This window comes from Anabrus simplex, chromosome X, assembly GCF_040414725.1.
Source record: "Anabrus simplex isolate iqAnaSimp1 chromosome X, ASM4041472v1, whole genome shotgun sequence".
NCBI lineage: Eukaryota > Metazoa > Arthropoda > Insecta > Orthoptera > Tettigoniidae > Anabrus > Anabrus simplex.
Genome location: NC_090279.1, coordinates 139,165,044 through 139,178,390, shown reverse-complemented (window position 1 = coordinate 139,178,390; position 13,347 = coordinate 139,165,044). Strand labels below are relative to the sequence as shown.

Here is a 13,347-nt window from a genome sequence, read left to right as displayed (position 1 = left end):
CCGTCCCGTGGAGTAGGGAAAATAATAGTAATCCACCAGCTGTAATAAACACATAGCCACATTTCAGTAGAATTGTAGTGAAGATAAGGTATAATATATTAGATAGTATCTTGCCAGTTATATTCGTGTTTTTCTTCGTGTACGGCAATCCTTTTGATACTTAAGCATTTAAACAAACGCAGTGTAGTGTAGTGTAGATACATTGTAGTATAGATACAGTATATTTAGATAGTGTCGTATCTTGCCTGCTATATTCGTGTGTTATATTTCGTGTGTATCTATTAGACCGTAATACTAATAATAATTTGTCTAAGCATTTAGCTTCGTTGGTAATCTTTGAGTACAGTAGTTCTTGCAAATTTTATTTCTGTTGTGCTTAGTAGTGACATACGGTACGGTACCGGTATCGTAACTAGGATAGTCTGAAAGTAGTTTAAAAATTACTGTAGTGTACTGCACAGTAGTATACGAGTAATATCCTATTAGAATTTAGTATGCTTATTTTATTATTGTAAAATATTTGTGTAGTACTGGTGTAGTAGAGGTATCCGTAGAAACTGTTACAAAAATACTGTTGTTGAAATTAGGATAGGCTTGATTGCAGTTTGGAATTGTGTAGTTCTTGTGTATTACTTTCGATATTCGGTAATTAACAGCAGTTTTTATCCTGTTAGGGGTTGTAGGATAAAAAAATAGAGCACGACTAAGTAGTATTCTAGTGTAGTCGTATATTAATTACCTTATTGTTGTGTACTATCCCAGACAATATATCCCTCCGTTCATTTCTTTTTGCAAATAAGTTATTTTATTTTTTAATTTAAAATTTTTTCCCCGTAAAGAATGGCTAAGGAGCGCGAGTGTACTTATTGTGGGTGTGGTGAGGCATTGAGGGGTATGAGGGAGGAGTTGGAAAGTTTGAGGGAGATAATTAGGATTCTCACAGAAGACAGGAAGGAAGATAGGACTCCCTCAAACAATGTACAGGTTACAGTAGGTGTACAAGAGGGAGGGGAAGGAAAGGGAGGAAATGTAGAAGACAGGTGGTCTAATGTTCTAAGGGGAAGGAGATTGCAGGATAAGGGTTCTATTCAGGATCAGAATTCAGGACAGGTGTCTGTGCGAAATCGGTACGAGTCACTCCAGGGAGAACAACAGAGGGAAGATGACGGACAGGGAACTGTTGCTTAGATGTGTGGAGGTAGGAGGAAGGGAAAAGGTAGGAAAGGGAAATGTAGAGTAGAGGATAGGAAAAGACAGGTGGAACGGGGTCATGGGAAGGAGAAAAGGGAGAAGGAAGTAGCTTCTGCAGCTATCAAGAAAGATAGGGCTGACCAGGAGGGGAGGGGATCAAATGAGGTGGGTAGGGTTGAGGCTCTGGTCATGGGGGATTCCATCGTTAGACACGTGGGGAAAGTGTGTGGAGGAAAGGGAACCAGGGTAGAATATTATCCAGGAATTAGGTTGAGGCAGATGTTGAGGAAAGTAGAAGAGAGGGAGGAGGGGAAGGAGAAGGTGTTAGTGTTTCACGTTGGTACCAACAACGTAAGGCAAGCTGATATAAGTACCAACATAGTTGGAGATGTGTGGGATCTGGTAAATGCAGCACGGGTGAAGTTTAAGAAAGCGGAGATTGTTATTAGTGGAATACTGTGTAGGAGGGATACTGACTGGAGGGTGATTGGGGATTTAAATGAGACTATGGAGTGGGTATGTGGGAAACTGGGAGTGAAATTTCTAGATCCTAATGGGTGGGTAGGAGATAGGGATCTGCGCTCGGATGGCCTTCATTTAAACCGCAGTGGTACGTATAAGTTAGGAAATTTGTTTGGAAGGGTAATAGGGAGGTACATTCAGGGAAACGGGATGGCCTAGGGAGCGGTGATAAGGGAACAGGGAACTGGGAACTGGAAATCAAGTAGGGATGACATAAAATTGTTAGTGTTGAACTGTAGAAGTATTGTAAAGAAAGGAATAGAATTAAGTAATTTAATAGATATATATTTACCAGATATTGTAATAGGAGTTGAATCATGGCTGAGAAATGATATAATGGATGCAGAAATTTTCTCACGGCACTGGAGTGTGTATCGTAGAGATAGGATAGGAATGGTGGGAGGGGGGTGTTCTTTCTGGTGAAAGAAGAACTTGTAAGCTACGAAAAAGTTAAAGATGAGGCACATGAAATTCTAGGTGTAAGGCTCATTTATAAAGATAATAGGCAACTTGATATATTTGGAGTGTACAGATCGGGAAAGGGTAGCACTGACGCAGATTCAGAATTATTTGATAGGATAGTCAGCTATGTGGGAAACGACATGGAAAGAAATGTGATTGTAGCGGGAGATCTGAATTTGGCAGATGTAAATTGGGAAGGAAATGCGAACGACAGGAAGCATGACCAACAAATGGCAAATAAGTTAATATGGGAAGTACAGCTGATTCAGAAATTGATGGAAAAAACCAGAGGGAAAAATATCCTGGATGTCGTGCTGATAAAACCAGATGAGCTCTATAGGGAAACTAAAGTAATAGATGGTATTAGTAATCATGAAGCTGTTTTTGTGGTAGTTAAAAATAAATGTGATAGAAAGGAAGTTCTTAAAAGTAGGACTGTTAGGCAGTACCATATGGCTGATAAAGCAGGCATGAGGCTGTTTCTAAAAGGTAACTATGATCGGTGGAAAACCGTGAATAAAAATGTAAACAGACTCTGGGATGGGTTTAAAGAAATTGTTGAGGAATGCGAAAACAGGTTTGTACCTTTAAGGGTGGTAAGGAATGGTAAAGACCCACCTTATTATAATAGAGAAATAAAGAGACTAAGAAGGAGGTGCAGACTGGAAGGAAATAGAGTTAGAAATGGCTGTGGAAGTAAGGAGAAATTGAAGGAACTTACTAGAAAATTGAATCTAGCAAAGAAGGCAGCTAAGGATAACATGATGGCAAGCATAATTGGTAGTCATACAAATTTTAGTGAAAAATGGAAGGGTATGTATATGTATTTTAAGGCAGAAACAGGTTCTAAGAAGGGCATTCCAGGAATAATTAATGAACAAGGGGAGTGTGTATGTGAGGATCTTCAAAAGGCAGAAGTATTCAGTCAGCAGTATGTACAGATTGTTGGTTACAAGGATAATGTCGAGATAGAGGAGGAGACTAAGGCCAAAGAAGTAATAAAATTTACATATGGTAACAATGACATTTACAATAAGATACAAAAGTTGAAAACTAGAAAAGCGGCTGGAATTGATCAGATTTCTCGGGATATACTAAAGACAATGGGTTGGGATATAGTACCATATCTGAAGTACTTATTTGATTATTGTTTGGTTGGAGGAGCTATACCAGATGAATGGAGAGTTGCTATAGTAGCCCCTGTGTATAAAGGAAAGGGTGAAAAACATAAAGCTGAAAATTACAGGCCAGTAAGTTTGACATGCATTGTATGTAAGCTTTGGGAAGGCATTCTTTCTGATTATATTAGACATGTTTGTGAAATTAATAACTGGTTCGATAGAAGGCAATTCGGTTTTAGGAAAGGTTATTCCACTGAAGCTCAACTTGTAGGATTCCAGCAAGATATAGCAGATATCTTGGATTCTGGAGGTCAAATGGACTGTATCGCGATTGACCTGTCTAAAGCATTTGATAGGGTGGATCATGGGAGACTACTGGCAAAAATGAGTGCATTTGGACTAGACAAAAGAGTGACTGAATGGGTTGCTATATTTCTAGAAAATAGATCTCAGAGAGTTAGAGTAGGTGAAGCTTTGTCTGACAATGTAATAGTTGAGAGGGGAGTTCCTCAGGGCAGTGTTATCGGACCTTTATGTTTTCTTATATATATAAATGATATGAGTAAAGGAGTGGAATCGGAGAGGCTTTTTGCGGATGATGTTATTTTCTATAGAGTGATAAATAAGTTACAAGATTGTGAGCAACTGCAACGTGACCTCGAAAATGTTGTGAGATGGACAGCAGGCAATGGTATGTTGATAAACGGGGTTAAAAGTCAGGTTGTGAGTTTCACAAATAGGAAAAGTCCTCTCAGTTTTAATTACTGCGTTGATGGGGTGAAAGTTCCTTTTGGGGATCATTGTAAGTACCTAGGTGTTAATATAAGGAAAGATCTTCATTGGGGTAATCACATAAATGGGATTGTAAATAAAGGGTACCGATCTCTGCACATGGTTATGAGGGTGTTTAGGGGTTGTAGTAAGGATGTAAAGGAGAGTGCATATAAGTCTCTGGTAAGACCCCAACTAGAGCATGGTTCCAGTGTATGGGACCCTCACCAGGATTACCTGATTCAAGAACTGAAAAAATCCAAAGAAAAGCAGCTCGATTTGTTCTGAGTGATTTCCGACAAAAGAGTAGCGTTACAAAAATGTTGCAATTTTTGGGTTGGGAAGAATTGAGAGAAAGAAGAAGAGCTGCTCTACTAAGTGGTATGTTCCGAGCTGTCAGCGGAGAGATGGCGTGGAATGACATTAGTAGACGAATAAGTTTGAATGGCGTTTATAAAAGTAGGAAAGATCACAATATGAAGATAAAGTTGGAATTCAAGAGGACAAACTGGGGCAAATATTCATTTATAGGAAGGGGAGTTAGGGATTGGAATAACTTACCAAGGGAGATGTTGAATACATTTCCAATTTCTTTGAAATCATTTCGGAAAAGGCTAGGAAAGCAACAGATAGGGAATCTGCCACCTGGGCGACTGCCCTAAATGCAGATCAGTATTGATTGACTATTGACTACAGTTGCCTGCTCTTCGTTTGTGCTATGATCGTCCAATCTCGTCTTAAGCTCCATAGTGTAACGGTTAGCGCAATTACTTGCAATTCAAGTGTGCCCATCCTTTTATACCCACTGCTTTGAGAAACTTAATGTTGGCAGGACGACAGGTATATAGTTAAATATGCTCACCTCCATTGAGAGTGCGGCTGATAAAAACTGCACGCCCTCAAGGCAAGGACACGAGTTTCCATTACTTGCCTTAAGCATTCTTCTGTAACCCCACATTTTAAAGGCCTCTACTCACTTTCTCTGCTTAGCATGTTGCTATCCCATGCAGTCTCTCGTTTCAGACAAATACTTCCACAAACGAAGGCCTGAATAGTATATTCATGGTGAGTAGAAGGTTTCGTCCTGCTAGCTTCTCCTGTCATTGGTTATTCTACTTCCTAGTTCCCCAAATTCCTCCACCTCCTTAATCAGTACAATTCCTAGTCCAATATCACCTGCTTCACCTGACTTTATCCACTACATTCCACTGCTCTTATTTAGTATTTCTTTGATTTCCTCCAGAACAATGACTACTATTGCCTGCGCTATATACACATTAAGATGTAAGAGAGGCAGACTACACGCCTACCCGCTCGCTGGCGGATTGTTGCTTCCATTATTCTGACCACTACAGTTTCTATTATTCTTCGCTCCCTGTAATTAATTCCAATCCTCTCCGGAATATCAGAACGCGTTGTCCAGTCTCCTATATCGAACAGGTAGGAGACTGACACGAGCACGCTCCCTAGCTGATAACCGCCCACAAACACTGGGGTCCTACTTCTTTGAGTTAAGGGATACCGAGTGTGTATGAGAGTTTCATTACAACACTTGGTCTTACCGTGTACTGGAGGATGTACAGAAGTCACCGAAACAAGCTGCTCAATTTCACTGCTATCACATGATCTTCTTTCTTGGTGGACATTCACGGCTAATTCCCATTGGTTCTCCGTCGATGTGAATCGCCGCGTATCAACCTGTAACGAAGATCGCAAACCTTAGACATAGAAAATTATAACCTACATTTAGTTGACAATCCACTGTAATTCCAAGATGGATATGGAGCACGCATTTGGAACAATCCTGCCTCATCACACTCGTGATTATTTTTTATTTTTTCGCACGTCACAAGAAATGCCATTATGCCCATCTACGACATCACACAACGATGATTGGTTTTTTATTGGACGGTTCGCCGTAGCATAGAGTGGTAATTGGAGACATGCTGTTTGTTCCTTATTCTTAGACATTACTTTGAAAATCGCAGAGTCATTTTATTCAGTGTATTGTTCGTGTGTTTATAAAGCACGAGTTGTCGGGTTTTCTGGGCATCATCCTCCTGCTGTAAAATTTGACAACATGTCCAACAACGACGCTTCTGAAGTCTCATGACAAATGTTGCGAGGTAACTCGTAACTGTGTCGAGAATTAACTTTTAAACATTAAATAGCATTTGGTGTTCGGTTGTTCTGCGTAGCTGTGAAATATTTAAGCTCACCAAGAAGACTGAAGGCGTACTCTAAGTCCTCGATAATATCTCCTTAACACAGGAAATATCAATTTTAGAAGTTAGGAGTGGAGAAAATCAACAGCAAATCACAGATAACAGAGAGTACTTGTTATCATTCCAGGCAGTTTAGCAGTAGATATAGCCTGGCTGGACTACTTCTTACAGTTCTAGGCAGTGTAGCGGTATATATCACCTGGCTTATGGCTCGAAGCAGCGTAGATGTAGATATGACCTGGCTGGACTACTTCTTACAGATCTAGGCAGTGTAGCAGTATATATGATCAGGTTGGACTACTTAACATGGCTCCAGGCTTTTTAGCTGTAGATATGACCTGGCTGGAATACTTCTTAAGTCTCCAGGCTTTGTAGCAGTAGATATGATCCGGCTGGAATACTTCTTAAGGCTCCAGGCTTTGTAGCAGTAGATATGATCCGGCTGGAATACTTCTTAAGGCTCCAGGCAGTTTAGCAGTAGATAACGTCTGGATGGACTACTTGATACCGGTACGGCTCCATGCTGTGTAGTAATAGATAAGACTTGGCTGGACTGCTTCTTATGGATCCAGGCTTTGTAGCAGTAGCTATGACCTGGCTGGACTACTTCTTAAGTCTCCAGGCTTTGTAGCAGTAGATATGACCTGGCTGGAATATTTCTTAAGGCTCCAGGCAGTTTAGCAGTAGATAACGTCTGGATGAGCTACTTGATACCGGTACGGCTCCATGCTGTGTAGTAATAGATAAGACTTGGCTGGACTGCTTCTTATGGATCCAGGCTTTTTAGCTGTAGATATGACCTGGCTGGACTACTTCTTAAGTCTCCAGGCTTTGTAGCAGTAGATATGACCTGGCTGGAATACTTCTTAAGGCTCCAGGCAGTTTAGCAGTAGATAACGTCTGGATGGGCTACTTGATACCGGTACGGCTCCATGCTGTGTAGTAATAGATAAGACTTGGCTGGACTGCTTCTTATGGATCCAGGTTTTGTAGCAGTAGATATGATCTGGCTGGACTACTTCTTATGGCTCCAGGCTGTGTAGTAATAGATAAGACTTGGCTGGACTACTTATTATGGATCCAGGCAGTTTTATTGGAAATAAATATTTATATAAAGAATGAAGAGCAGATAAAACCTCTTGGCAGATATGTAAGATATGTCCAGACCAAATCATGCGTTCGTCCATGATAACGCTGAGGTTCTTCACTTGTGGTACAAAAGGAATTGCAACATTCTGAAGGATTACTCTCAGCAATGGAAGTTTATCAATACTTGCCATTTGATGTTGATAGCCTAGAAAGATTACTTGTGACTTTGTAGGATTCACTTGAAGGCCGTTGGCAGCAGACCATTCACTAACAGTCTGTAAGTCAATGTTTAGTAAGTCTATATTTTCCTGAAGGTCTTGCGCTGTACAGTCTGTGTAGAGTTGAAGGTCGTCAGCGTACATGCAGTATTTACAATGTCTTAAAATCGATGATACGCCATTCACAAAAAGTGCGATAAGAAAAGGTCCGAGTACAGAGCTTTGAGGGACTCCTCTATTCACGTGACGCCACGAGGGAACGATTACATTATTAGCTTTCACACATTGTTGACGTTCGTGAAGGTAGGAATGCATATATGTCTGTATGTATGTATGTATGTATGTATGTATGTATTGTCCCCTTCTCCGGGGTCGCTCAGTCGGCGGAGCGAGAGTCCCAAAAGGGTGGACCGTTCGCAGGGCCGATTATGCTATTAAGGGACAACTTCATAGAATTCATATTTTCAGGACCCTTGGTGACTGGATAGGTGACACAATATAAATGAAAATCAGGGCAAAATAACAACAACGTTTATTAAGAACATAATGGAAACTCAGTCTGGACAAATGCATGAAAGAAAAAAAAAGAATTATTAAATACAATGTGATTTTTGCAATAAAAGGAATATCTCAATCTTTAATGGCTTGTGAATAAATGAATACGACTGTAAGTCCTCGCATGCTTCTGGAGTTAGATTCCATTGCTTCTCCAATGAAATTCCACCTAAGATTTTACTCTGTAACATCGAATGAATCACTAAATTAGCAAAGCTGTCATTTCCCGTTATAACTCATGTTTAGTCATTTACAGGTAAAATAATTTCATACATTTTGAAGAACAATTACTATTAACTCAGCATTTACTTGTTCAAGAAAATTTCTTGAACATTCATTTCACTCTACCTGTGAAAAATCCTCTAACTCATTTTGTCATCATAAAATTCCTTTGCAATTTCATTTTAGTGTTGGGAAATATTTTTACAAATTCTTCACTTTAGCGTTTGGAAATATTTTTACAATTTCTTTGGCATAACTCCCTCTCTCTCGTAGACTACGCTTGACTGTATTCTTTCCTTACTCTATTTAACCTTTCTAAATTACCTAGCATTTCATGGATGGATAGAGCATCATGTGATCCTACACGGAATCAACAACAACAACAACAATGCATCACAGTCACAAAAAAAATATACAAGATAAGTTTCCTTGGAATGATAGAAGTAAATGACACCAAATAACCCAATTCTACCAACTGGTTATAAGTACATTTTTATCACACAATGAATCTGTAATATTTATTATTATTATTATTATCCAGTCATTTAACTCGTCTTCCTCTTGAGTTTTATTGAAGATCCTTATAATCATCTGACCAGAATAAAACTCGCTCATGACTGTAGTTATGATGATACAGAAAGCCAAATTTCTCTCTCGAAGAATAACCATCACCATCGTCAGTGATAAGAGCTCAAGAGCCTCGAAAACATCTAATAACGATTAAATCGTGTATTATTCATATCAGTGGGTGAGCCAGAAATAGACCTATTATAGTCCCTAAATCCGTACATCCTCATAAATCATTATCGCCATAATCATTCATTACAATCATTGTGACTCATAATACCGTTTAGGCCCGACATGCACCCTAGTAGTCCCATGTCGTCCATTAATGGCGAACTCCATTATCACAATGACCATACAAGTTGAATCTCAACAACTTTTACATTATCCGACCTTTACTATTTTGATCATTATTATTATTACTATTATCCTATAATGGCTCCTGGATCGTTCTCTCGAAGAATATTTCTAACATTCGTCGTTCACTTTCCCTTCTACCATCAATCACTACACATGACTAACAGGATTTTAAAACTACGATTTAATTATAGTTTACTCCTACATTTAATCATATCTTCATTTACTATTTTTATGAGTTTAATTTACTCTTATTATTATTATTATTATTATCATGATTGTTAGTAGACCTTACTCCCTTAAATCACTTTCGAAGATCATAATCATTCACTCTTGTCAACTCGAGAACAACTGGGATTATTCATCATCAGGTCCAAAAATAAAATTATCATTATTCCAAGAAAATGCAAAGATAGAACAATATTGAAATTACAAATCAACGAAGTAAGGAATGCTCTCCCATCACCATTACATACAAAATTACTAAGGAAACTACTTTACTCTACGCAAGAATACAATCTAGTCATCTACTAAAAGAGAAGAAATTTTACAAGGGTACTCATATTTCCGGTGAAAATCCTTGGCGTCGGGATGCTGCTTCAGGCGACAACGTCTCTTGCCTCATCTATGGTGGTTTACGGATGTACAAAGTCATCGCGTTGGCGTGCACTCTGGAATTTAGTTCCTCATGACTGTAGCTATATTCAGCGTCTTCTTTTTACTCCAGCAAAGTCCCAGAAAATCTCTCGATTTCCCTCTTGATCGCCGCATGTCGACAACTTGGTTTCCTCGGAGATAGCTGAAACTAAAATATTCTATTAGCACAGGGATCCACACTAGCTATAACTCACTAAGTTATGTACAACACTTAACTTGGCGCAACGATGTACTTTAGGTCCATTATTACTATAAGCTTCGTCTTCTGAACACACTCATTAAGTTACGATACGCCTTAGGCTGACAAATAATAGGGCTGACTATTATGATGATTAAATAAAGGTTAGATTTCCTCTCGCCTATCCACTTGAGATCGTGATTTCCTTTCATAATGTCCAATGGAACATTCCTAAAGCTTCTATGGCAAGAATCGGCTTTAATGAGCACGCTGACTGTCTGCGGTTTAACATTTTCCACCCGGGAGAATGCACGACTGTAATAAGCTCGCTGGATACTGCGTTGAGCTAACACTGAATTACACTGGCATTCAAGTAATGTAATGATCGTGCCCTACAAGGATTACACTAGTATTCACGTCGTCTGAACATATTCTTCTTTCCCGTAGAGAATACACGGTTCGACTTCTCGTAAGAAACAACTGTCCGACGTGCTCTTGAAAAACTGTTCTGGCCGTCGTCTCGTAAAATTTCTCTTGAACTGTTCTGACGTTCTTACCCAAGAACTTCCTTCGACTTAGTTCCAGAACAATCCTAATATTTCCAGCACTTTCCTCAATTTCTATTGGCTGGTAATCGACCTGCGCCATAGCTCGTCCTTGACCGCTACGAGTGGATTTTATGAGAACATTTCTCCTCCCCTTTGTCGTCTGCCGGTGTCATGACGTAACTGCGCTCTGGTCGCCCTCGATCAGCTGTTGACCTAGTTTCGGCCGGCTCGCTCTCGCACAACTGTGTCACAGCTGGTACACGCGCACTCGTAAGCAATGCTCCGTAACAAATATTCCCAGCTTTCTCAAATTAACTGAGGTACCATTTAGACGGGTACAGTATGTACACGCATCATGAGAAGTCCGTGGATGAGTCACTACAATCTAGGCTATAAATAATTTTATTCACGCTGAGTGAAAGTAATGATAGTTTAGGGGTTGGCCTAAAACATAATTCTAAAATATTTATATTATTATTGGTCCTATCGATAAATACTACATAACTAAAGTTTCATAGAATTAAATTTCCGATCATTTCTGTCATACATTTTTACCGTACCCGCTGTGATAACAGAAATATTCATGAATTTGTATTTTTGTTACTGAATCCATATCAACACCGAGCCACGAGAAATTGGGTTAGCAGATTTTAATGAAAATCGGTATATAGAGTTGGGAATTAAAAAACTACAGTCTAAGCTGAATGAAAATGTATTCTACGGGGAGGTGCCTAAAATTTAATTTTTAAATACCTATGTTATTGGTGCTGTCGAAAAGTACTACGTAAGAAATGTTATAGAGAGAACAATTTCCGATCTTTTATGTTTCATTCAGTTTTACCGTACCGACTGTGATAACAGTGGTATTTCAGAGTCGGAAGAAAACTAAATGTGAAAGCCTTAAATGTCGAAAGCGCATAACATTGATCAGCAATATCATTATATTGACCATTGTTTGTTGTGATGTTCTTTGTCCCTTATGCTGCCACTCATATCCGATAGATGGGATTACTACTGTGAACCGAGTATAACAGACTGACTGAATATCGGCTGGAAATAGCTGGGAAGTTTGAAATCTTTCTCCTTTAGCATGCCATTCCTTTGGTTCATCCATTTTCTGATACTGCTGATACGTAACACACTGGTTCAACATAGTATTCCACGTGTTCGATTTCTACTATGACGCGCTGTTTTGATTGAGCAATTGCACACTTAGGCCTAAGGCAGAGGCTTACTTATTAGTAGTAGTAGTAGTAGCAGTAGTAGTAGTATGACCTGGACTAGAATGATAATTAGGCCTATTCCAAATTATAACACCACAATTCACTAAATAACTCAAACTTCAACGCTGAAAAGAGCCGTTTCTTAAGAAAAGCTTCTCACTCTTCACTTTTATTAGATTCTACATTCATTTTTATTCCAACTTAGCAGTGAAAAGGGTTCCTCCTCTGGCTTGGACGAGAAATTTTCCTCCAAGTCAGTTAGATTTTTCTGCGGCCAGTGTAGTCTAACTCCTTTTCTAATACTGGCTTTTCTTCTGCCTGCTTGATGATTATTTTTGTGCTTTGGTTCAGATACAGTTGATTAAACACCCTTATATCCTTTCAGTCCAGTCCTATTTCGCTCATAGTTCTAGACAGTAGTTCCCAGTTCACATTGTCAAAGGCATTTTCTGAGTCAATGAAGGTAAGACAAGTTGTTCTATTCATTTTAATCCTTCTCTCCACTAACATGCGTAAGGCCAGAATTGATTCTCTTGCTCCTCTGCCTTCTCTAAATCCAAATTCGTCTTCTCCAACATACGTATCTCCTGTTTTGTTCTTGACTATGTTAATGTGTATCTTGGAGCCATGTGTTAATATTGAAGGTGTCCTCTAATCGGTGCGGTCACCTGCCCTTCCTATTTTCTGTATGGTAATGGCTCTGCATTGTTTGAAATCTTCTGCCACGATTCATCTTTCGTAGCATTCAGTTATTACTCTGAATAATTGGTCTTTATGTTGATACCTAAATGTTTCCGTAATTCTCCAGGGATATCATCAACACCGATTGTTTTCCTACATTCAAACCGCGAATGGCATGTTAAAATTCATGTCTCATGATTGGAGGACATTGCATTTCTCTTCCACACTCATTGATGTCTTCAATTTGATTATTTTCATTCTTGAAGTCCTAGTCACCGTACAGTTCTTCCATGTATTGTTTCCAGCGAGCACATATCTTATCGTTGTCTACCAGTAATATTCCTTCTTTATTTTTTACTACTGGAGATTTAGTTCCAATTTTGTAGTTAAGGGTACTGATTTTCTTATAAATTTGATCCTGTTTTCCCTTTTCCATACTTTCTTCTATCTCTTCAGCAAAGCTTTTGGTCCATTTCTCTTTTCCTCTTCCGTATTTTGTTCTAATCTGACTTTAAGCTCTTAACTGAAATCAATGGCCAAATCCACAGCCTCCTTAGAGTAGAGTCTGTGAGTATTAATTCTGCTAACTACTAAGTCCTAGCGCATCCGGTGACCATGTCGCGAACAAGCAGACTGCTTGTCTTGGGGCAAGCCGATTAGGAAGAAGGCAGATATAATTTAAATCGCTTGCCCAAGTCCCAGCGATAACACTACACATGTATGTAATTACTTCTGCTATGGGATACCTCACTGCTATTTATTG

General features: G+C 39.2%; 1 protein-coding gene across 1 annotated transcript in view; it reads right to left on the bottom strand.

The window, feature by feature from the left end:
* The window catches only part of LOC136886594 (hemolymph lipopolysaccharide-binding protein-like), a 42,498-nt gene that overhangs the window by 17,319 nt on the left and 11,832 nt on the right, over positions 1–13,347 (bottom strand). Inside the window, exon 3 of the mRNA XM_068230513.1 lies at positions 5,630–5,765. Within this exon, the coding sequence (XP_068086614.1) occupies positions 5,630–5,765 (136 nt within the window). The remainder of the gene's footprint in view (positions 1–5,629; positions 5,766–13,347) is intronic.